Source organism: Saimiri boliviensis, chromosome 2, assembly GCF_048565385.1.
Source record: "Saimiri boliviensis isolate mSaiBol1 chromosome 2, mSaiBol1.pri, whole genome shotgun sequence".
Taxonomy (NCBI): domain Eukaryota; kingdom Metazoa; phylum Chordata; class Mammalia; order Primates; family Cebidae; genus Saimiri; species Saimiri boliviensis.
The window spans coordinates 124,357,069-124,382,377 of NC_133450.1; the positions used below are offsets into that span (position 1 = coordinate 124,357,069).

General features: G+C 36.0%; 1 protein-coding gene across 1 annotated transcript in view; it reads right to left on the reverse strand.

Moving 5' to 3' along the window:
- Window positions 1-25,309, reverse strand: part of UNC13C (unc-13 homolog C) — a 586,273-nt gene that overhangs the window by 120,792 nt on the left and 440,172 nt on the right. Inside the window, exons 19-21 of the mRNA XM_003935590.4 lie at window positions 10,958-11,084; window positions 3,815-3,911; window positions 3,022-3,165 (exon numbers count right to left, since the gene is read on the reverse strand). Coding sequence (XP_003935639.1) covers window positions 3,022-3,165; window positions 3,815-3,911; window positions 10,958-11,084 — 368 coding nt within the window. The remainder of the gene's footprint in view (window positions 1-3,021; window positions 3,166-3,814; window positions 3,912-10,957; window positions 11,085-25,309) is intronic.

Consider the following 25,309-nt stretch of genomic DNA (forward strand, 5'->3'; position numbering starts at 1 on the left):
TAAATAACATGAAATTCTAATAGGAGTGTGACAACACAGAGAGTGATTCTGCTGCATTTAAAGGATCAGATAGGATGACTAAAATATCTTTCAGCTACAATCAATTCTGATTTGACACGGAGCTACTGGTGGAGCATAGAGTGGGATGGCCATCCATTACTCAGACGAAGGCATTGTGGTTTTCTGAGCTAATGTCACCCTGTTAGGAGTAGGCTAAATATCTTGTCAACACTTCCAGTTGTGTTCCATCTACTGTATTGCTCTTATGATCGGTAAGATAAGAAGTGCAGTTCGAAATCCATCTTTCCATTCACATTTTATGCATGGAACAGTGCAGTATTTAGAACTACACAAGGGAGACAAGAAAACTGTCATATTGGTTCAGCCACATTGGAAAGGTGACTTCACTGATTGATGTAATGTATTTTAACACGTCCACCATAAGTCAGGGTCTTCCATTTCTGCCACCACAATTGCCAAGGCTTGACCTTAAGGGTAAAAATTTGGAGATTCTATTCTCCAAATTTCTATCTTAATTCTGATCACATCAGAATGAGAAGGGAGTATAGTCTAGGGGTTGAAAGGATTCTATCCATATCTTTTCTAGTTGGGTGCCTTATTTCAATTATTTAAACGTTTTTGGTCTGTTTTCATCATGGATGAAAATTAGGGAAAATAATAGTTCCCATTTAATTAGACAGTTGTGAATAATAAGAAAATGTATTAACTGATTAGCATATAATAGTGCTCAATAAATAATTATTATTTTTAAAAATTAGAGTTATGTTCTCAGAGAACAAGGAATAGAAATATGTGTGCATCACTTACCACAGTGTCTCCAGCACCTGGCAAACAGCCAGACTCATACCCAGGACTCAATATTTGTTGATTTGTTTTTAAGCAATATTAAAAATATCTTTACTTCATATCTCTTGAAAAGAGATATGAAGTAATATCTTGTCAAGAGAAGCAGTATAGTCATAGGAATATTGACTACTCATGTGCCCATTTTATCTCTCATCGCAGCTTCTGAAAGTTCTTGATATGACATTTGAAGCATTTTGTTTGGTACCTTTTTCAGTCTTAAATCCTGTTTAGTAAGAATAAATTGTCCCTTTAAATTCCATTTTAAAATGCAAAATCTTTAAAATGTTTACAGATATATCTTATCTCCATGAGACTGTTTAAATCAACATAAATCCCATAAAGATAATGAGATTTTAGTATATTTTGATGTAAGAATCCCAATCCTGATAAGGGTAGAGTTTTCAAAACTAAGGTCACATCTGATTAAATAAAAACAAATTCCAATAGTTTGCAGTTCTTGTGAAATGGCTAATTAGAGTAAACAAACCATTTTTACCTACTTTGTTACATAAAATGCAAATTATAGATAGGAAGGCTGATAATAGTAAAATAGATTTGACTGATTTGACTTATTATTATGTTTATATTTAATTAACTTTGCTTTTAATTCATTATTCTGTATAAGCCACTGCAAGAGTTAAAAAGAGAAATGCTGGCAAGAGTTCTTTAAATCATTCTAATGAAACAGAATTTCTTTTTCAGTGAAAATTACGATTCTCTTTTTTTTTTCCAGAAAATGCTTCTCATTGTTCTTACATTATTTCCTTTTGAAAATTGGATATTATTGAATTTCCATGTATTAAAAATGTTTTACTTGATTGATATTTTTTTACTGTGCCAATAAAAGCACACATCCCCTCAGTGAAACATGAAAATTCTTTTTTTTTTGCTTCATAGAATGTGTTTTCCTGAGTGTGATTCTCATTTCACCTTCCTTGTGACCTCCCACCTTTTTATACTTCTATTCAGTACACTTGGTTACACCCTAGCAGGGTTATCGTGGCTAAGTTCAGTTTTACAGCTGAAGAAAAGTCAGAGCTACCAAGGGGTAGCGGGCTGGGGCGCAAGGTCTAGGAATCTCAATTCAGCATTCTTTGTACTCTGTTACAGTGTGATCTTGTCTCCCAACTTGCGTAACCTACGTGACTGACTATTCTGAGGGTGAATTCTAGTTATTTTTCTAATATTGGGTACAATTATAATATGTTTCTAAATATATTTACTTAAATATTTTAACCCTGAGATCTTTAAATCCTCCTATGATCCTGCTTCCCCTGAATCCTACAGAATTCCAAGAATAGTACGTGACATATTTTTTCAAACACTATCCCTAATGACCCAGTTTCATCCTTTTCTTGGCATTCACCCAAACACAGCTGCTCATCAAGAAAAGACTCAGAGAATTTTTAGAATTATTCTCCTGCAGATTTCACTATATTGGGAAATTAGAATCATCTAAGGGGACAAATAAAGTCATCTCTAAGAATAATTTAAATGAATGAAATTTGGCTGTTATTTAATATTTTAAAAAGTGGGAGGTTAGTCTTACTAATTAATAAGGGTGAGATCAGAATATTTCGTGGCAAATAAATATAATACAGTTTAGCGTCTGTCTGTCTCTATGTGTCTTTCTGTCTGTCTGTCTATCTATCCATCCATCCATCCATCCATCCATCCATCCATCCATCCTCTGGGCTTCCTTCAACTTCTGAGATGCTCTGATTACAGCATTTGACTTTGTTATAGTTGTTTATAGTTTTGGCCCTTCCATACAAGTTTTTTGAGGCCATATTATGCTTATTCATGACTACATCTTTCAAAGTGTCTTACAGTGTGTGCAAGTGAGGCTTATCAGCAAGAACTTGTTGAATGAACAGCCTAAAACCTCAGTCATCATTCAATACATGGAATCAGACTTAAATTTAGATCAGCCAGACATAGAACTGTGTACGCAGTTTCCCTAAATTACTGTTTCTCATGTCACTACCCTGCGTAAGAATCAGATAAGAATCTTGGAAACAACTGAACTGACTAGTACAGACTCGCAAATAAATTAAGGTAGAAGTGTCAGAGAATACTAGTATCACAAAATAACAACATTTTTTCAGATTGCCACAGACCCAGAAAAAAAATGACTCATTTCATTTAACCCACCTTTGCAAATCTTCTCATTAAGTGAGATAATGCTTCGGGATTAGGGCATTCCAGTTTCTTAATAATCTCAAAGCTCTGATTCAGCTGAGCAAAGACATCAACCACCGAGCAAGAAAAGAGGGCATGATCGGATGTCTGCTGGAACTGTGGGGAGAGGAGGTGAAACCAGCCCAAATAGTACATTAGAGGGGCAAGGAAATATTCTCATTATTTTCCACAACAACTGAATCTCCCATATCCAATATCGACATTTCCCAGTAATAAAATGCTTACCCACTTTAAAATCATTAATCTCCTTTTTCTAGAAAGTGTAGTGGAACTAATATGATGGGGCAAGCTGCTGCTAATTGGTTTTTCCACTGCTGAATTCAGGAACTGGTTCTTTTGTATTTCATTTTCCCCACAGGCAATAGGTTAGCTTAGCAAGCTGGTTGTAACTCAAGATTTTGGGAGTTGCTGCAGAGGGACTAGGAGAGTATCTGCTCCTAATCTAGAAATCCTGGAAAGGTTCCAGGACAACAAAGATGTTTTGTACAAGCTTATGGAACCTGTAGATTCAGATTAAGGTAAGAATTAAAGAAAATCTTGGGGAAAATGGTGACTGGATTTTTTCTTAAACAAATTTAAGCAAGTTTCTAGTTTTCTGACCAGACCACAGAAATTGTATTTTAGATGAATTTTGGTCATTGGGAAATGGAAATAATTAATAACAATGACTCTGATGATTCCCATTAGGTTAAAAGCAAATGATGTGACTGAATCATGACAATGAACATTCTTAATTTAAACTCACTCCATCTTTTTTGTCTCTTCCCAGTGCTCCATGAAGGAATTCCATCGACACATCTTCATTTTCGTCTAGCCACTGCATGACAAAAGGTTCAAACCACCTGTAAAAAATTTAAAATGTTACATACCACAAAGGACATCATTTGCATGCAATTAACAGGAATTATGCTCTTTTTGCATAGGAGAGTAATTCAGAATCAACAATCTCCTTTCATTCTCTCTTGCAGCTTTGCTTCCCTAGAGACCTTTACCTGTTCTCCATCAAATCAATCCCCTTCTCTGTACCTCCAACCACTTCCTCTTTCTTGGTTCTTCTCATGCCGCCTCAATTATGCTTAATTCCCAATAGTTACTCTGTAATTCCCTTCAAAATTCAAACTCTTGTAAAATGTAGACCTTGTGTGCTCTCTTCCCTATCAACTCATTTCCTCATTTCTTAAATCTTTGCCATGGATCTTCTACCCATTCCCACTAATCTGTAACTGATCCTGGGTGCTTACCTTGGACTTCATAGTTATGATTTACAATCCATGGACAATTGGTTTTTGCAAATGGTTTAAGATAATTTTTTTTCTCCTTTCTGAGCATCCATTCCTTTTTCTGTATGTATGTCCAGACGATCGTGCACAATTTATTTAGAATGCCATTTATTCCCCACTGCATTTGCATCTTTGATGCAAATTAGGTCATGCCATACGTGCGAATTTGGTCTCTGAACTATTTTGTTACCTTGGTTCATTTGTTATGCACTGATATGGTTTGGATCTCTGTCCCCACCAAATCTCATGTCAAACTGTAGTCCTCAATGTTGGAGGTGCAGCCTGGGAGGAGGTGGTTTGACCATGCAGGTGGATTTTTCATGAATAGTTTAGAACCATCCCCTTGGTGCTCCTGAGATAGTATGTGAATTCTTATGACATCTGGTTGTTTAAAAGTGTGCAGCACCTCCCGCCTCACTTCCTCTTATTCCTGCTCCCACTATGCGAGATGCCCTGCTCCCCCTTTGCCTTCTGCCATGATTGAAAGCCTCGTGGGGACTTCCCAGAGCAGAAGCCACAAAGCTTCTTGTATAGCCTGCAGAACTGTGAGCCAATTAAACCTACTTTTTTTTTTTTTAACATAGACTCATGTATTTCTCTAGAGCAGTGTGAAAACGGACAGAGAAATACATTAACATGACACTATATTAACAACACTCTTATAGGATAATTGATAATGCAGTTCTCCAGTTTGTAGATTGCCTTTGAATTTTTAATCACTTTGCATTTCTACACGCATTTTAAAAATCTTGTCAATTTGCACAAAAATATCTTTTGGAATTTATATAGGGTTGCATTGAAACTGTAGGTCCATGTAAGGAGAATGACTATAATAATGCATTTTTAAGGAATGTTACATATTTAATTTACTTTATCTTAAATTTCTCTCATAGCATTTTAGAGTTGCTTGAAAAGATGGCTTGTACACCATTCATCACATTTATTTCTGGTGGTTTTAATGTTATTTAAATAGTACAGTTTATATAAAATCTTCTAATTGTTTGTGGCTATAACACAGAAATTTAATAAAGTTTTAAATAGACCACATCTACTTTTAAAATTCTATTTCATACAAGTTATGAATTTTCATCTACTTCCAGTTTTAGTGGCATTCTACAAAGTTGGATATGCCATATTTTATTAGAACTTAATTCAAAATATTTTGTAATTTTTACCATGATTTTTTTTTCACTTGTGTGTATTTAAAATATCCTTCTGAATTTCTCTATTTAGTTATCTAATTATATTCTTGGATTTGAGTTGTGTCTTAATTCCACAGTGGTATAGAATATATAATACATCATTTCCCTCCTTAAAATGTATTAGTTTTGTTTTCCAGCTCAGGATACAGTCTGTTTTGGTAAATGTACCATGTGTACCTAATAACAATATGTATTTTATCATTTTTGTTTATAAATTTTATATCAGTATTCTTGTGTGTAAGCATTGTCAATGAAAAATTGTGGAACCTCTGGATGGTCAGATATATAGAAATATAGATACCTCTATAGATAGATAGATGGGTATGTTTTATTCATATTGCTCAATCTCCTTTGTTCTTACTATTTTTTAGAATCAGATTTTTCAGTTCATTGCTGAAGAAGCATAATCTCCGATAGTCATTTAGTCCTGCTGTCTGGTAGCTTTTAATTTTTTGATGAATTTTATATATTGCCCAAGAAAAGCTGTGGACCTTTGATCTATACAGTGATGGGTTTTAGATTGGTCTATTTCTAGTTTGCCATTATTTTTCGGGTAGAGACTTTTAAAGATCTCACCCGAAAGCCTGGAGTGTTTATAATATTCCTTCTCATTTTTGTACACAATGTATGATTCCATTTATATAAAGTATAAAAATCTATAAAACTAATCTATGCATCAGATGGTGGTTTCTGCTGAAACAAAAGGAGAGGCTGTCACTGTAAGTAGGCACAAAGGGCATCAGCCTTGACCTCTAACATTTGTCCCTTCAGCACTATGAGACTGCTAAAATCTCTACTTAGTTCCAAATCTCTTAGTGGCCACTTTCTACTTGATTTTTTCTGCCTCAATCTCAACACATAGGCAAATTAGGCATCAGAAAACGCCTCTGTGGGAACTGCCTGTAGAATGTTATGCTCATATCTCTGTAGTTTCCTTTTCTCTGGGATCTTGGTCTCACAAACCCAAGCAGTCTTCATAGCTCCATCATTCATACTGTTTCTCCAGCCCAGGGAGACAGCTGTAAACTGTGCTATTATTGGCTGTTTGCTCTGCAACCCCTGTATCGCAACCTGGCAGATGTATGAAGGTGAAGAAGATGGGAGAGAAGATGTAACAAAATATAGGACTCATCTTAGTGCATTTCTCTTTTCTCAGGTAGCTTAGATTCTCAAGTCCTGGTTGCTTTGTTGTCTTTCTGATGCTGTTTAATTTTATTTAGCTTTTTAAGTTGGCCATCAGAGAACATATTAGTCTGATTTCAGTTTAGTGTAGGGTCTCTAGACAAAGCTTATAGCAGCAGTGTCTGACAAACAGCTCCTGTGTGTTACTTCCCTATTCCTGACCAGTGACTCTACCAACAACTTAGGCATACAGACCATGTTTAACTCTTTCCTCTTTCTTATTTTTTAAACTTTTTCATTTCAATAGGTTTTGAGGGGAACATATGGTATTTGGTTACATGAATAAGTTCTTTAGTGGTTATTTCTGAGATTTTGGTGCACCCATCATCCAAGCAGTGTGTACTGTACCCAACGTGCAGCCTTTTATCCCTCACTCTGCTCCCTCCATTTCCCCCAAGTCCATTGTATCATTCTTATGCCTTTGCATATTCCTATCTCAGCTCTTACTTATGAGTGAAAATAAATAATGTTTGGTTTTCCATTCCTGCGTTACTTCACTCACAATAATGGTCTCCAATTCCATCTAAGTTGCTATGAATGCCATTATTTCATTCCTTTTTATGGTTGACTAGTATTTCCTTGTGTGTGTGTGTGTGTGTGTGTGTGTGTGTGTGTCTGTGTATGTGTATATTCATATATATAAATGTTATTTATAAATATACACTACTCATATATATATTTGCATATATATTTATATATGTAAACATCTATCTATATAGATATCTTTATCCACTCGTTGATTGATGTGTATTTGGGCTGGTTCCATATTTTTGAAATTGTGAATTGTGCTGCTATAAACGTGCATGTGCAAAGATCTTATTTATTTAAGGATTTATTTCCCTCTGGGTAGATATCCAGAAGTGGGATTGCTGTATTAAATGGTAGATCTACTTTTAGTTCTTTAAGGAATTTTCACTTTTCCTCATTCTTTTAACCTCATATATCTTTAGTTGACAAATTCTGTAAATTATCTCTTCAAAATTTCTCTCCCATGTCTTCACCCTTTGCATACTTACTGCAATCACTCTATATTATCAGTATAGCCTTTATTCAACATGACTGTAATTTTATTGTATTTATTTTAATTACATTTTATTTGAAAAGAAGAAATTGTATGTATTTACCAAGTTTAACATATTATTTTAAAATATATACACATTGTGGAGTGACTAAATTGAAATAATTAACAAATGCATTATTTCATATACTTATTTTTATGGTGTGAACATGTAAAATATGTTCTCTTAGCAACATTACAGAATATAAACAGCATGGTACTGGTACCAAAACAGATATATAGACCAATTGAACTGAAAAGAGGCCTCAGAAATAACACTACACATCTACAACCATTTGATCTTTGACAAACCTGACAAAAATAAGCAATGGGGAAAGGACTCCCTATTTAATAAATGGTGCTGTGAAAACTGGCTAGCCATATGCAGAAAACTGAAACTGGACCCGTTCCTTACACCTTATATAAAAATTAACTTAAAATGGAATAAAGACTTAAATGTTAACTAAAACAATAAAAACCCTAGAATAAACCTAGATAATACCATTCAGGACATAGGCATGGACAAAGACTTTATGACTAAAATACCAAAAGCAATGGCAACAAAAGCCAGAATAGACAAATGGGATCTAATTAAGCTAAAGAGCTTCTGCACAGCAAAACAAACTATCATCAGAGTGAACTGGCAACCTACAAAATGGGAGAATATTTTTGTAATCTATCCATCTGACAAAGGACTAATATCCAGAATCTACAAAGAACTTAAACAAACTTACAAGAAAAAAACAAACAACCCCATCAAAAAGTGGGCAAAGTATATGAACAGATTCTTCTCAAAAGAAGACATTTATGGGCTTCGTGCAGTGGCTCACACCTGTAATCCCAGCACTTTGGGAGGCTGAGGCAGGTGAATCATGAGGTCAAGAGATTGAGACCATCCTGACCAACATGGTGAAACTCCATCTCTACTAAAAATACAAAAATAAGCTGGGCGTGGTGGCACATGCCTGTAGTCCCATCTACTCAGGAGGCTGAGGCAGAAGAATCCCCTGAACCAGGGAGTCAGAGGTTGCAATGAGTCAAGATTTCGCCAGTGCACTCCAGCCCAAAAACAGAGCGAGACTCTATCTCAGAAAAGAAATAATAAAAAAAGAAGATATTTATGTGTCCAACAAACACATGAAGAAAGGTCATCATCATTGGTCATTAGAGAAATGCAAATCAAAACCACAATGAGATACCATCACACACCAATTAGACTGGCGATCATTAAAAAGTCAGGAAACAACAAATGCTGGAGAGGATGTGGAGAAACACAAACACTTCTATACTGTTGGTGGGAGTATAAATTAGTTCAACCATTGTGAAAGACACTGTGGTAATTCCTCAAGGATCTAGAACCAGAAATACCATTTGACCCAGCAATCCCATTACTGGGTATATACCCAAATGATTATATATCATTCTACTATAAAGATGCATGCACATGAATGTTTACTGCAGCACTGTTCACAATAGCAAAGACTTGGAACCAACACAAATGCCCAACAATGATAGACTGGATAAAGAAAATGTTGTACATATACACCATGGAATACTATGCAGCCATAAAAAGGAAGAGTTCATGTTCTTTGCAGGGACATGGATGAAGCTGGAAACCATCATTCTCAGCAAACTAACACAAGAAAAGGAAACCAAACACTGCATGTTCTCACTCATAAGTGAGAGTTGAACAATGAGAACGCATGGACACAGGGAGGGAACATCACACCTTGGTGCTTGTCAGGGGGTGGGAGACTAGGGGAGGGATAGCATTAGGATAAATATCTGATGTAGATGATGGGTTGATGGGTGCAGCAAACCACCATGGCACATGTATACCTATGTTACAAACCTGCACATTCTGCACCTGTATCCCACAACTTAAAATACAATAAAACTGAAAAATACACTAATTATAGTGACCCTGTGTATATTAGATCTCTTGAACTTATTCCTCTTACTTAGCTAAAATGTTGTAACCTCTGACCAAAATCTCCCCAACACCCTATATCCAGTAGTAAAGCATTTTTAAGTTATCCCACTAACCCACCACTTCTTATATAGTTTGTATGAGAAAAGTTGTATTAAAGGGCTGTTCTAATGTCATCACTGAATCACTCATTACCTTCTAAATCTCCTCTATGCCCTCCATTCCTTGCCTCTTCCAACTGCCACAAAGCCTAATGAATGTGGTACAAGCTTCACAACATAGAAATCTAGCTCAAAACTACTTTTCCTACATTATTTTTAAAAACATTACTTTCTACTAATTTTATACGAATAAAAATATGCCTCACTTACTATGGATGATAGCTCATTTGTTCTTACCTTCATAATTATGCTAACTCTCATTATAATCATAATGCTTTTTCTCCCTATTCTTTCTGTAACATGATCTCCACAAACATTGTGTGGAGCTCCCAAAATAACAGTAAATTCTCTCTTCTGTGAAACCCTATTGCACTTTGCTTATGCTCCTAAAATTAGCACGTATTTCATTTTGCCTTGTTTCATCATGATCTTTGAGCTTATCAGTGTCTCGTAGAATATAAGTTTCTTTCTGGGTAGGATCCTGATCTTATTTTCTATTGCTCTACAGCCCCTGCCACAGTGTCTGGCATAGAGAAGATCCCCTTCAATAGAATAAAATAGAATTCAATATATTTCAAATGCATAGTATTACATGTGTCCTTCTGTGATTATAAATGTGTTTGAAAAAGGGATATTTATGAAAAAGTTCCCTGTTAAACCAACTATTTCTACTTTAGAAATATGAATTCCTAAGACAGTTGAAAGTTTGAATAAAAAAGAAAATGTGATTAAATAGGTCAATATACAAGCACCAAACTTTCCCCAAAAAGTCTGTGTTGTGGTACTTTTACAGAAAATCACTCATTTTATCACGAGTCATGTCTTATTATGTATTTGTTTGTCTTTGAGTCGAATGTAACATCCAGGTAAGGCATACTTGAAATATGCAACACAATTCAATTAAATATGGTTCCCAAAGACATGCAAAGCCTTTAATGTTAACTTTATAACACAAATTTATTCATTCCATTGAAGATTATGTGAAGAGGTTTTAGTGCTGCACAATTCAGGTGTAACTTTACAGGACTGTGAATTTAGATCTGAGGGTGTGTGTGTGTGTGAAAATCACTACTTACAAGGAGTATTCAGGAACAGCATCTTTGAAGGCAGGAAGTTCACGTACATATTCATTATAAAACCATTTCACTTTGAAATGCAAATTCATATAATCGGTGCTCTTGCATAACCGCTGCTTTTCATGTTCTATAACAGATAAGATCAGATATTTAATAAAGCTGTTTTGCCAACAATGCTGCTATGTTCCAATCTATTTTTATTAATAGAATTTCTAAAAGAAAGAAAATAGTATATTAAAGGTAAAGGTATAATGAATTGCTAGAAGCAGACCTAAAATTTTACAAAATGTAGAAATAATTATAGGTCTCACATAGAATAGGTCAAGCAAAATAATTTCAATGTTCTAACGTGGTCTTACTGAAAAATGTGAAAAGTCATATGTAGTTATAGAGTAATAAGATACTAAAATTTCTCTATTTGCAAATTTTAATATTTTCACTGCTTTTAGCTTGATGCAAAGTGATAGAATTAAAATTATAAGCATGCATAAAACATGAGTCAGAAGCCATAGTCATCAATTAATTAATATTGGCGATATGAAGTGACTAGATCACATTTCTGGCCTAGTTATTTACCACTTAAAGAATAAAAATGACAGATACAGGTGAGGGGAAGGAAGGCAGCAAACCACACTGCCATATGGGTACCAATGCAACAATCTTGCATGTTCTTCACATGTACCCCCAAACCTAAAATGCAATAAAAAAAGTCCAACATCCCCCCCCCAAAAAAAGAATTAAAATACTTGAAAAGGAGAGAAAATATCTCTCACTTATGAGTCACATGATTTCTTCATTCTGTAGGTTAACCCAAAATTATCTTGCACGCCTTAGCTTTTTTGATTCATTTTTAGCAGGATTTTCTAATATGTAGCATTTCTTTTTTCTCTCTTGCTCAAAAAATATAGCTTAACACTGTTGTTGACCTATTGTGATGTGGATATACAGGGCTGGAGAATAGAGACCAATAATCATGTTAATGAGCATGTCTTTCTCTGCTGTTTTTCCCTCCTTGATAATATTTGGCCAATTTTGGCTACAACTATAAACATAACCAACCCACAATATACCTAACTATATCTAAGTTGAACGCGCTGAGAAGTTCTGCTTGAGGTCTGTGAGTCTTCTAAGAGCTTTGATTTACAGCAGAAACTTCCTATACTTTACATTTCAAGCTAAATTCTTAAAACACTATTTGAAGCAATTAGATTATTACAAACAAATTAAGGGCACCCCTGCTTTTCAAAACCTGAATATAGATGGACTGAAATCCCCATAGTGAACATAAGAGAGAACTCAACCCCAAATCACACATTTTCAAATTATTTGAATAATGAGAAATTCAAGACAAGTTGTAGAACCTAAAACAGAGAAATAGAGAGAGAGGGAGAGAGGCAAGGAGGGAGGAAGGGAGGGAGTAGAACGTAAAGATATGTACTCACATAGAAACAAGTAATAATAAACTAATACTTCTAGGCCAAACTCCCAAACAAAATTTCAGTCAACATGACATTTTGCTTTAGCTCCCTCCAAATTCATTTCACTCTTTTTACCATTCAATGTAAGCTCTCCTCTAATCTCTCTCTTCAGATGTCTAGTTTTCCTGTGCTCTTTAAGAGAGAATATTTACTTGATAAACTCAGGTAGAAATTTAACACAATACTACCCTGAAACCCAGACAAAGAGAGACCTTTGCTCTGGGACTGATGAATTTAGAAGATTCAATTTATCACAAATATAGATTTATCACTTAATAGCTCTTGGGCTCCTCCTTCACTTGGAATCTTACACTTGCTGCTGGCACAGCACAAGCCAGAATACTAAACATTTCCTCTGGTGAGTAAAACCACCTGCTCACATGATTAACACCCTCTAAGCCCCAGAGAAACATTTTGGACAATTTTTCCTCCTGTGTCCTAGAAACAAAAGATGACAGTGTCCAAACGCTACCAAAGTTTGCCCAGGTTGTACCATTGCTGACAACGGAAAGATACTGCTTTGGAGTGTGGGGAGAAATTTGTGCTCTGGAAGCACTTAGGTAAAATAAGGGGCAAACTAACTTGCCAACATCTTCCTTTGCATAGCAGAAATGCAGTAGATTATTGCACAATAAAGCATTATTAACAAGCACCCACTTTCTTACTTTTCTTTGGTTCCACTGTATGCTTCTGAAGATACTCATAAATCACTGCAATACCGTTAATCAAAACAGGTGAACATAATGGCCAGGAACTATGTTAAATATTAAATAATTCATATTACTCTTAAGTTTGTACGTGTAAATTTCTATGTTAATATACAGGAAGCCTTATACTACTTCTTTGCCAACTAGATGGCCATTTAATGTTAAAATTGTTAATAGTTTTATTTTATTTTTAAAATCTAGATATATGAGGTCTAACAAAATTTTAGCTGTATTCAAATGATTTTACCTTATAAATGTATATCAAATATTCATAATTTGTATTTTGTTTTCATATGATTAAATATTTTGAGTACTTTAGAAAAAAATTTCTGAAAACCATATATAAACTGTATATGAGAACATGTATAGAAATAATTTTGTTTTAATTTTTGTATTTGAAAGTGTAAATTTCATTTTTGTATAAACTATAGACTCAAATGCATGTTTTGAATACAGTAACCTTTTCTTTTGTAATCCTTTAAATATAAACAAGGTGTTTAAACTATGATTGGGTAGAAAAAATACATATGTAGAGTTCAGAAAAAGTAAAGGTTGAAAAGAAAAAAGGAGAAAACATTTTAAAGTGAAGGTGTGACTAAATTTCAAAAACAGAAAATAATGAGATCAAGCAGATATCACATGACTAGGAAAGGTATTGTTTGGACCACAATAAGCCAAATAGATTTGAAAATTTTTATTATAAGTACATAATTAGCAATTTTGCTAAAAAAAGGTGAGAAAGTATATTTTCTGGTATGCATATATTTATTTAAAACCAAAAATATTACCAATCTAAACATAACACTCAAATATGCATATTGATAATTACATTTCAACTTTTCAATTTTTCTAGCTTTTGGCATCTTAAAATATACCGCTATTGTGTACAATTTTTATCATGTTGAAGTAAAGGTTTTTTTTTTTTTTTTTTTTTGGTAGGAAGTTAGAGCATGTTTTATTTAAAAGTTTATTTGTTAGATTTATAAATTGTAACTATTTATGTCTATGGTTCTTGGGTTTTCATCTGTGCTCTGGGCTCTGCAAAGGTTAGGAATAAGCCTGAGTTAATGTCTTACTTCTTCCAAGAGTATTTGCACATGAACAGAATGCTAAAGAAAAAGCCAACTCAGTTTCATTTAATACCAACACATGTTTACTGTGTGTGTGTGTGTTTTCTCCCAGGTTGCATGTGAGGCACAGAGAATATAAATATGGACACGATGATCTGAAGTGCATGGAGCTTAGGGAGGAAAGAGTGATTTGTTAACATTCTATTCAATACAATATGGCAGGTGCCATGATTCTCCACAGGTACAGGATGTTGTGTTCTCTTGGAGGAGATAAATTTAGCTCTACTTTGTGCTTTAAATGAACAATTTAGTAACGAAATGATCTGTTGATAGTGGTATTCAGCAGGAGAGAGGAATTTATGTCAAAAGAAACACATAAAAGAAGGTATTTTTCTAACTTAAATGGGATATGATTTAAGATGTGGGCATGTCGTCTGTGAAATTATGTAACTGTGCTTCCAATTAAAACCTTAAGCGTTTTCTTTTCTCTCTACTCATGTTTTTAAATATTTTGGTGGTAAGTTTGAGTGAATGCTGAATTTATGTTGTGCCATTAAAAAAAAAAAAAACTTTCACCAGTCCCTGCCCCTTGCAATGCAGTAGCATTTACACTTTGGGAAGCTGGTAAAAGCCCACAGTTAGGTGGCATTCTGGTCAGTTTTTCAGAAAAGACCTTCAGTGTATTTGCTTAACCTATCTGTACTTCAACTCTCTGTAACTGTAGAAGTTATTTCTTCCTCCTTATTTGGCTGCTCTGCTCAGAACTTACAGATCTCCTCCAATTCATCCTCCTGGACCCTGCAAACTCCCTACATTCCTCCTGTCTCTTCATTCCTGCTGATCCCACAAAGGAAACACTTCTGTCTAGTTTACTGCAGCCACAAATAGGCAGACCACTTCTTCACTTCACGCATCTCCCCGGTGAGGATGGATATGGGAGAGGAGATAGGAAAGATACCTTGATCTTTCTAAGGAATTAAAACTAGCTTTATTCTTGGCTAGAGATTACTCATTCTAGTTCCTAAGAGTGTACCTGCTATGATAACTCTAAGTATCAGGGTTCTACCAGCCTTTTTGCTGAAAAAAAAAATTTTTTTTTTAAGAAAAATTACTAATACTTTTCTCCTTACAAAGGTGCTTCTAAACCCATGGGAATCAATCTTTATCCCTTTATGCTATGTTTCTCTCATGCATGATCAACTGATATTTATTGTTTTCTGTGGACAGAAACAGGGGAGATCAGTATCTGTTTACTCATTCTGTCGGTTCAACAAAAGATTAATTGGGTTCTTTCATTCATTATGCACTTCAGCTGACATAATAAAAGATTTTTAATATATTGAGTTAATTGGTGATATAGGTCTGATCTTGAGGGCAGTACAAATAAAAATGAAAAGAGATGATATACTTCTATATAATTAGATCTACATGTGATGTTTGCCCTTAAGTGGCAAATACTAAATACATTTTTGTTTGTTTGTTTGCAGTGACTTGTAGTACAGAAATCATCATAACCCCAGTACTTGTGGAAGGTTTAACTAACTGGTTAACAAATCATGTCTTTTTCCTCTGAGGCACACAACCAGACTACATTTTCCAGCCTTCTTTGCTGTATGATTTAATTTGGGGCTCTGCTACATTACAACAAGATTTTCCAAGATTAAAATCCACTTATTAATTATCCTCCATGGTGCTCTGCTTTCTAATTTCCTTCCCCTTTCTTGTATATGTGTACACACATATAGATTATATAGACCCACATACATTGAGGCTGTCTCTTTGCCTTGCTGGAACTTTATCAGTGTAACACCAGCTGACTCCACTGTGAATTGATGTACCACTGTACAGAAAACCAGTTAATCAAATTAACTGTTCATGTTAAGCAACTAAGTTCATGTTAAGGTAAAAATACATAGGCTTTGAATGGGGAATAATCATAGAAGTAAAACACATAGGCTTTGTGGATAGTCTAATAAATATTTTACCTTCCTGTCATGCTTCTTTCACATTTGTGGTCTCTCAGTTACATTCTGGGTAGTTATTGCCTCTTACGCGATTCTATAAAAAGTGAGCTGTTATTGTTCCAAAATCCAAGTGCCTGTTTTTCTTATGTGTCCATATATTCCTTCCATAATGAGTAATCACATATTATACAGGGGATATTTAAAATAAACTACAATTATGTCCTAATGCCTACCAAATTATCAATGTAAGATATTGTAATATCAAATTCAAAAACATACTTCAAACTACCTTCATTTCTACTCAAATTATCTTCTGCTTAGTGGTAGACTGCATTGACAAAATGGCATCAATCTCATATGATGTGAACGACTCTTAGAATTTATTTAGCCATCAATCCTCCTACATTTTTAATGTTGGCAACAAAGATTTAGCTAGCTCATTAAATTTACAAAATAAAACATTTAATTAGTTTTCTAAGCTGCAGTATAATTTTGTGCAAAATTTAATCTTTGAATTTCAATGAGAAATACGAATATTTTACTACCAGAAAAAAATGCTTTATTAAAATTGTACAAGGAAACAGCTTGGCAATTTGGAAGAATGTGACTGTTTTCTTTTAAATGGTGCTTACCAGCATTTACTTGAAACTAATATATTTTCTTCAGAAAGTCAGTGTTTATGCATGATTTTCTTCTGTATAACGCAGAAAAGTACAATTAGGTTTTGGTTTACATAATAGGAATGGTATGCTTTTGACCCATTCTCATGCCAAAAGAAAATATGCTGCCATCATCACAGTGTCATTTTTCAGTCTTTACTTTGTGACATTTTATTGCATAAACACTGCTTTATTCTATAGTTTATAACATATAATTTCATTGGAGACTATTTTAATCATCCCTCTCCATGTTTGGCAGCCTGCTCTATCTCAAATAGGTGGTAATACGAAAAGACTGGAAACAATATGAAATAAAAAGGCTGTATTAGGGTTCAGTATGTATGATGTTTTGCTAGCTATTGTATGCTCACAAACACAAAATTTTATCACCAAGAAACTTTGGTTCTAAACTATGACAGGCTATTATAGACACAAAACACACAGAGGCATTTTCTAAGGTAATTATAACTTGATATTAACAATATTTAGATGGGGATCATGGGTTCCTTTTTCTATGCCAAGAATGCTAACCCATGTAATTAGAAGTTAAAAAAATAAGGTAGGATGAGTTACCATTTTCCATTTTAGAGAAACTTTATAAAGATCTTATAATGTTGGGACATCTTTGGAGGCAAGAAATCATCAATATTCTGGTTGCCAAAAGTAAGCTATAGTGTTATGAAGGCGAAAGGCTAGAGTAATAAAAATGAAAAAATAAATGACTATACATAATATGTCAGGGAAAATAATTTGGACCAATGTGAGTCCTCTAGAGAGGAAAACAGTCAAAAAAGAAAGATTAGTCACAATTGTAAATCATGGTAATCAAATTCCTTTTCTTATCTCTCTCTCTCTCTCTCTCTCTCTCTCTCTCTCTCTGAGCTGGAGTCTTGCTCTGTTGCCTTGGCTGGAGCAGTGGTGCGATCTCAGCTCACTGCGTCCTCCACCTCCTGGGTTCAAGCAATTCTCCTGCCTCAGTCTACCATGTAGTTATGATTACAGGTAAGTGTCACCATACCTGGCTAATTTTTGTATTTCTAGTAGAGATGGTGTTTCACCATGTTGGCCAGACTGGTCCCAAACTCCTGCCCTCCAGTAATGCACCCACCTCAGCCTCCCAAAGTGCTGGTATTATAGGTGTGAGCCATTGTGCCTGACCATTGTAGTAATAAAATTTCTTAACAATCAATGATGACGAAGGAACAAATGTGGTTAACTTTTGTAGGGTAAGAAAAATATATAGAAGTTTATTTCATGACACATTTCTGATATCGAATCTTAGCAAAACAGCAGGAATAAAAGCAAAGAAAATAAGTGAAATACTGCCTTACTTTATGACCACGGAAAGTCATATCAGAAGTGGCTTTATTCTTGAGAGGAGTAGCAGTTGGTAGTTCAGCTCATAGTTACAAACAATTCTGCAGAAACCTGGCATTTATCCAGGATCCCTGCATTCATTAAACCAGGAGTGATGTGAGGTTGGACATACCTCATAGGTATACTCTCTGATTGGTCTGCTTAGAATTCTGGCCTAGATCTATGAGGTATGTTCTTGTTGGACATACCTCATATATAGACTGTCTGATTCAGCTACTTAGAATTCTGGTTTATATCTAGTTCTGGTCTAGATATAAAGCCACACTGGTATGTTTAGAGTAAACAGTCACTCCATGATATGACTTGGAAGAATGCTGCATGGCTTGTCTGAGCCAGAGCCCAGGAAAATTAAGAAGCAGTATAAGGGGAGATCCACATAATCTGATACATGGAAATAGAGTTGGATAGTTATAAAGAAAAAAATATGGGATGTTAAGGGAACGGATATTTTTTAAAAAGAGATGGCTGACCATACTGGTGAAAGATAGACATCCAAAAAGCTCTTGGCGTTATTTGATAAATCATTGAGCAAATGTATGAAAAAAACAAACAAAAAGAAGTTTCATTTACTTTGCATATTTACTCATAATCCTAGAAATAAATATAGTACAAAGTATTTCTGTGAGAATTAGAAGTGCGGACTGAAATGTGAATTTTACTCCTTTTTGCAACCTATATTTATTGACGATTCTACTATGAACCAGTTTTCACTTTCTTTCTTTCTTTTTTTTTTTTTTGAGGCAGGGTCTCACTCTGTTGCCATGGCTGGAGTGGTGCAATGGCATAATCCCAGTTTACTGAGGCCTCCACTACCCAGATTCAAGTGAGTCTCCTGCCTAAGCTCCTGGAGCAGCTAGGATTACAGGCATCCACTACCATGCCCAGCTAATTGTGTGTGTGTGTGTGTGTGTGTGTGTGTGTGTTGTGTGTATATTGTGTGTGTGTATGTGTTTTAAATAGAGAGGGGGTTTCACCATATTGGCCAGACTGGTCTCGAACTCCTATCTATCTTCAGGTGATTTGCTCTCCTCGGCCTCCCAGCGTGCTGGGATTATGGGCTTGAGCCACCACACCTGACCACCAAGTACTATTTTCTATACAGGAAATACAGAAGAAAAAAAAAAAAAACCGTATCCTTGCCATCATGGAGCTGATATTATAGTGAGAAGTGGCAAACAACAAAAGACATTCAATATAATGTGAAGCATAATGTGAGGTACGTGTTCTAGAAAAGAAATATATAGTGTAATGTAAGGGGAGGCAGGGGGCCTGGAGGGCGTTTTCTGATAGGCTGCTCAGGGAAGGTGGCTCAGGAGATGACAAGAGAGTAGAACTGAATGAAGTCAAAAAGCAAACCACGGAGCCATCTTCTGGAAGAGTATTTCAGGTAGAGGACACAGCCAGTGAAGTGGCCCTCAAGGAAAAAAGCATGTTTGACAAGCACAAAGAGATGCAAGGAGGCCAGTGTGATTGAAGCAGAGTGAGTTCAGAAGAGTGTTGAGATTTGGGTTCAGAGAGACTAGGTGATACAGAATCTTGTTACCCATGACAGAGACATTTCCCTCTAAGAGTTACGGAAAAAACCTGCATGACTTTGGTCAGATTTACATTTGTAAAACATGACTTTGGTTGCCATCTGGTAAATAGATGACAACGAAGAGAAAGTGGAGGCAGGATATGCAGAGGCTGGTGCAGTGGAACAAGTGACGGACAGGGAGCTTGGACACTGGGGTGGTGGCAGTGATGACTGTGGCAGAAGTGGTGAGGCATGATGTCTAATCTTGGTTCTGTGCCTTTTCACTACACAGCCTTGCCTCTCTCCTCTTTCCTTCCTAAATAACCTGAGACTCTAAATGGTAACTTATTGAAATTTTTGTATCCCTGCCCAACATTGTTTGCTTAGACCCACAGGTGGATGAATAGATAAATGGATAAAAGAATGTAAAGACTGTATCCAGCTTCTTTGCCGTGTCCGTTTCTTCATTTTCTTACTGGGAATGGAGTGGATCATCAATCAGACTGATGAACCAATGTTGGAGCTGGCCTACAACTTTGCTGGTTTATGACTTCCAATGGGGAAAAGTCACAGCTGCGTATTACTCATTTCTTTCCGTATTAAAATAAAAGGCCCTGATTGTGTCAGTACACTTTTGTCAAGAATTGTTGATAAAACATAAAAACAATTTCATCCATACTGGTTCAAATTAATCACTCATAAATAATCAGTTTAAAGTATATCTCAGAATCTTAAAGCTTTATTGCAAAATCATTACTTACAGTTTTTATTAAAAGACTCAAATCTTTGTGGATTTTACCTCTTGAAATTTATAGTACATTTTCTCATGACTTATTTAAATGTAACCTGTAATTGAGATCTTTTTTTTTGGGAAGGAAAATGATTTGTATCAATTATTTACAAGTTACAAAAACTAACATTAGGAACTTATTTTGGTAGATTTCAACTAAGCTATTTTTTTCCTTAGCTTTTCTGAGTTTGTCTTCATCTTATTATTTAGAAGGGAGATGGGCCCAACTTGATAGGCCATGAAGATAAAGTAAATCATGTTCACTTAGTTTATATTTTGACAGGAAGTAAAAACATCCTAAATATTTGATTACTTTAAAATTTATTTTTGGTGGGAATGGTTATTTACTAATTTTATTGATAACATATTTGTTTAATAAGTCTAAGTTTCCTTTCTCCATATGCCTGTTTTAGTTCTGACATGTTGAATTTCAGCTCATGGTTTTAAAACATCTGGAGAGGAGGTCCTAATGTAGCATGTCTCAACTGTACACTGAAAATGCATAAGTAGACACAGAAAATCATGAATACTCACATGCTCCCTAAAAAGTAAAACTTAACAATAACCATAGCTAGAACCTAGGGGAGGTCTCAGAAACAACTGGATCTATAAAGCTGCAATACCACAGCCCACTCAGATGTGTCTGAGTACCTAACGGCATGTCTCACTTCACAATCTCGACTCTTGCCCATCTCTTCCTCACCTCCTGTTGCTTGCTAGGTATGAATGTATATAAGAGAAAAGTGTACAGCTTCCTAGATGCTGTTGTTTTTCCAGGGAAGCCGGAGTTCTGATTCATAATTCTCCTCAACCCTACACCAAAGAATTCAATGTATGAGCAGTAAGGAAGACCAATTCCAGAAGATAACTAGCCAGGTTCTGTGTGTGTGTGTGCATGTGTATGTGCTGTGAATAGGTATGTTTCTGCTGGCAAAAGGTATGGGAAAAGGTTAGAGGGAGAGAAAAATAATACCAATGGTATTTTGCACTGTAGGGAGAATGTTTCTCACAGTTAAAATAACCTTAGTATCCTACGCAATGGGAAAAAAACAGAAAATAAATAATGTGAAGAAAATAGGATAATTCTCATGAAAAGAAACTAAAAACAAAGAAAAATGTATCATCTGGATTATTTAGAGTAGGAGTTCACAAACTTTAGTCTGAGCTTGTTAAAATGCAGTTTCTTGACCCCTACTCTCAGAGACTTGGTAAGTCTGGAATAAGCATTTAGGTGAATATAATGCAGGTGTCCTGACTGTCATATGTTGACAGACACTGTCACCAAGGTTAAGACAGATCTTTGAAAAACTGTCTCAAAGAGCAAAAGATAAATTTAATTTAAAGTGTGGAAAGTGGTAAGATGATGTCTCATTTTCTATGAAATAGGGAAAAAGAGTTAAATTTTCTTAATATTCAAATGATTTTTATAAATTAATAACAATACTTAACTATAAGTATTGTTATTAATTTATAACTATAAGTATTGTTCAGTAACATAAACTAGTTCATTAAAAAGTTAGAGGATAAGAAATTCTCATTTAAAATGGCCTTTAGACATATGAAAAATGCATTACTATGCTTATATATAAAGAAATGACAATTAATGAGATATTTATCAGATCGACAAAAAGGTAACATTAGGGAAATTTTCCTGTTAGGGAAAATTTGGAAATATATAACAAAATTTTAAATGTGCAGGAGACTTCAAGATGGGTAAACCTGAAGTACCTGGGACTTGCCTCCTCCACACAGAGGGACCAAAACACCAAGTAGATAATACCACAGGTGGAATACAGCATCTGGGAGAGGAAAGTGGAACTCACAGGGAACAATCAGAGAAACTCTGAGGCAAGGAAGGAGAGAGAAGTAAGGTAGCTGGCCCCCAGGATCAGCTCAGAGCCAGGAGGAACTTCCCATTGTGTGAACAAGGTGAACAAAAGATCCCAAGTGATTGAAATTCCCACCTTCTGCTCCTGCAGTCCTAGCACAGGAGACCACTTAGCTCTCACAGGCCCTGAGACCGGTTTAGGAGCTGCTGTGAGTTCACTTGATGGCATTAATTCAAAGAATGAGTTCACGCTGGGTCCCATAAACCTCCCAAGATGCAAACAGTACCAATATTGTGCCATTTTGAGAGCCTAGCCCTTACTAGACTACCCTGTGCCCTGAGAGCTAAAAGCTCTGGCATCTAAATCCCTGAAGCTCTGCCGACATGCCCCTGTGTCCTACCAGAGGGCTGCAGTATCATGACACTAGCTGGACCCAGCAGTGCGGTTGAGTTTCCACTACTCTATTGCCCATGCAATGCCTTACACCCCCGGGAACATGTGGTACAACACATTAGAGAGACTGCCACAAGAACAAAGGGACCAAAGTGTGTATTCCGCAGGGGCTTGAGAGCCACCTGCCTGGGGCCACTGCCATGGAAAGCAGCCCTGCACCCCCACAGCAGCAGTGCTGCCACATACCTGCAAGTGCCTTCAAGGGCCTTGGTTATCGGCCCATTCACATACCATCTTGGGACCTGAGGACAGGCTTGTCCTGCACATCACCACTACTGCCAAAACCCACACAAGTCACCTGGAGGCCTGGGGAATGGTCCACCCTGCCTACCACTGCAGGCATCCCCACATACCATCAGGGAACCTGAGGACAGGGCACCCTACCTACCACAGATGCAGCAACAGTTCATGTCCTCTGGATTCTACTCATTGACACGTCCTGCCTGCCACCACTGGTGCTTGCACACACTATCCAGGGACCCAAAGAGAGGCCTGTCCCTGTTCCATAAACCCCCAAAACCCAAGAAGCTGCATGGAGCATGGTGCTATTTTGAGAGCCCAGCCTCACCAGACTATTTCGTGCCCTGAGAGGCACTGCTGCTGCAGCCAGTACCTACATGTATCATCCTGGACCCTGGGGACTGATCCACCCACACGCCCACTGCAGGTATACACACACAACTTCTAAGACCCTGGAGATCAGCTCACCATGCCCTCCACTACTGTAGCATGTGCATGTCATCCAGGAGCATTAGGAAAGGCCCATTTCTTTCCTACAGTCTATAACCAAATGTGCTTCTCAGGGGCCAGGGACTGGCCTGCCCAGTCCCCCACTGCCACTGTTGGCTCCAGTAGGTACCAGTCATGGGCCTGAGGGTTGACCCACCACCACTAATGCCACTGCCAATGTTATGCCTACTAATACCACCACCACTGGCACCTGACGACCAGCATGCCTAGCATCCCAGCCCCAGCAATGCATTCCCATAACCTCCACTGATAACTGCAGCTTAAACCACTGAAGAACTACAAGACATTAATGATACTGATTACAGCCAAATGAATGATTCAGAGAACACAAGACTATGCCCTTCCAGAAACAAAGCCAAAGCATCCTACCCAACCAATATTATAATTACACAGGTTTTGAGAGCCAAACCCTCATAAGAATACATTGTACCCTGAGACCCTAAAGCTTTTGCATCTCCGCATCCCTGAAGCTCTAGTGACATTTTCCCTGCTGAGAAATCTGTGTTAATCTGATTTCCTTACATGTGATTATAGGAAAAAGCCTTTCCCTCTAAGAGCTAATTTGTAAAATAAAAAAAGTGATTGTCAAACCAGATGTGCAGATAGTAAATGCAAGGACACAACACATAAGAAAAAGCACGGAAACAAGGCTCCTCCAAAGCAATACAGTAATTATCTAGAAACAGATTTCATAGAAAAGGAAACATATGAAATCCTTGAAAATTAATTAAAATGATAATATTAAAGAAACAGTGCAAGGGAACACAGATAAACAATACAAATGAATTAGAATTTATAATCTGAATGATAAATTAAACAAAGAGATAAATATCATTATAAGGAAAAAATCATGGAACTAAATATTTAATGAATGAAAAAATACGACTGAGAACTTGAACAACAGATAAGGTCAAGCAGAAGGAAAAATTTATGAGGCCAAAGACAGGTTCTTTGATATAACCCAGTCAGACAAAATTAAAATAAAAAAAAAAGTAAAAAAGAATGAACAAAGCCTATGTAATATACAAAACATTATAAAGTGACAAAATATTCAAATTTCTGTGTCCCAGAGGGTGAGTAGAAAGTCAACAAAATAGAAAACCATATTATATTGTTAAATATAATAGCTTAAATGATAAAGAAATAATAAATACCACAGCAGAGCTAAATGAAGACTTCTCAAGTCTTGCAATAAATGTGGGCAAACACAGGAAGCTCACAGATCCTCCAACAGATTCAATCCAAAAGATTCCTCCAAGGAATATTATTGTCAAACTGCCAAAAGTCAAATACAAGGAAAAAATTCTACGAATAGCAAGGAAAAAGTCAAGTCACATGTAAGGGAGTCTCCACCAAACCAACGGTGCTTCTCAGCGAAATGCTTACAGGCCAGGAGAAAATAAGACGAAATATCCCAAGTGCTAAAGAAAAGCAAACAACAACAAAAAAGCTGCCAAAAGAGGATGCTGTATCCAACAAAGCTGCCATTCAAAACTGAAAAATAAGTAAACTATTTCCCAAACAAAAACAAAGAATTCATCACCACTACATAAGCCTTATAAGAAATGCTTAAGGGATTCCTACATTTGGAAGTGAAAAGATGATATCTACCATAAAGAAAACAATCAAAAACATAAAATTCACTAGTAGAGTGAAATTAAAAGGAATCCAACATTATCCCTATAAAACCCCACCAAATTGTAAATGCATACAATAAAAAAGGGATAAGGAAAAATGGATATACAAAAAAATCAGAAAA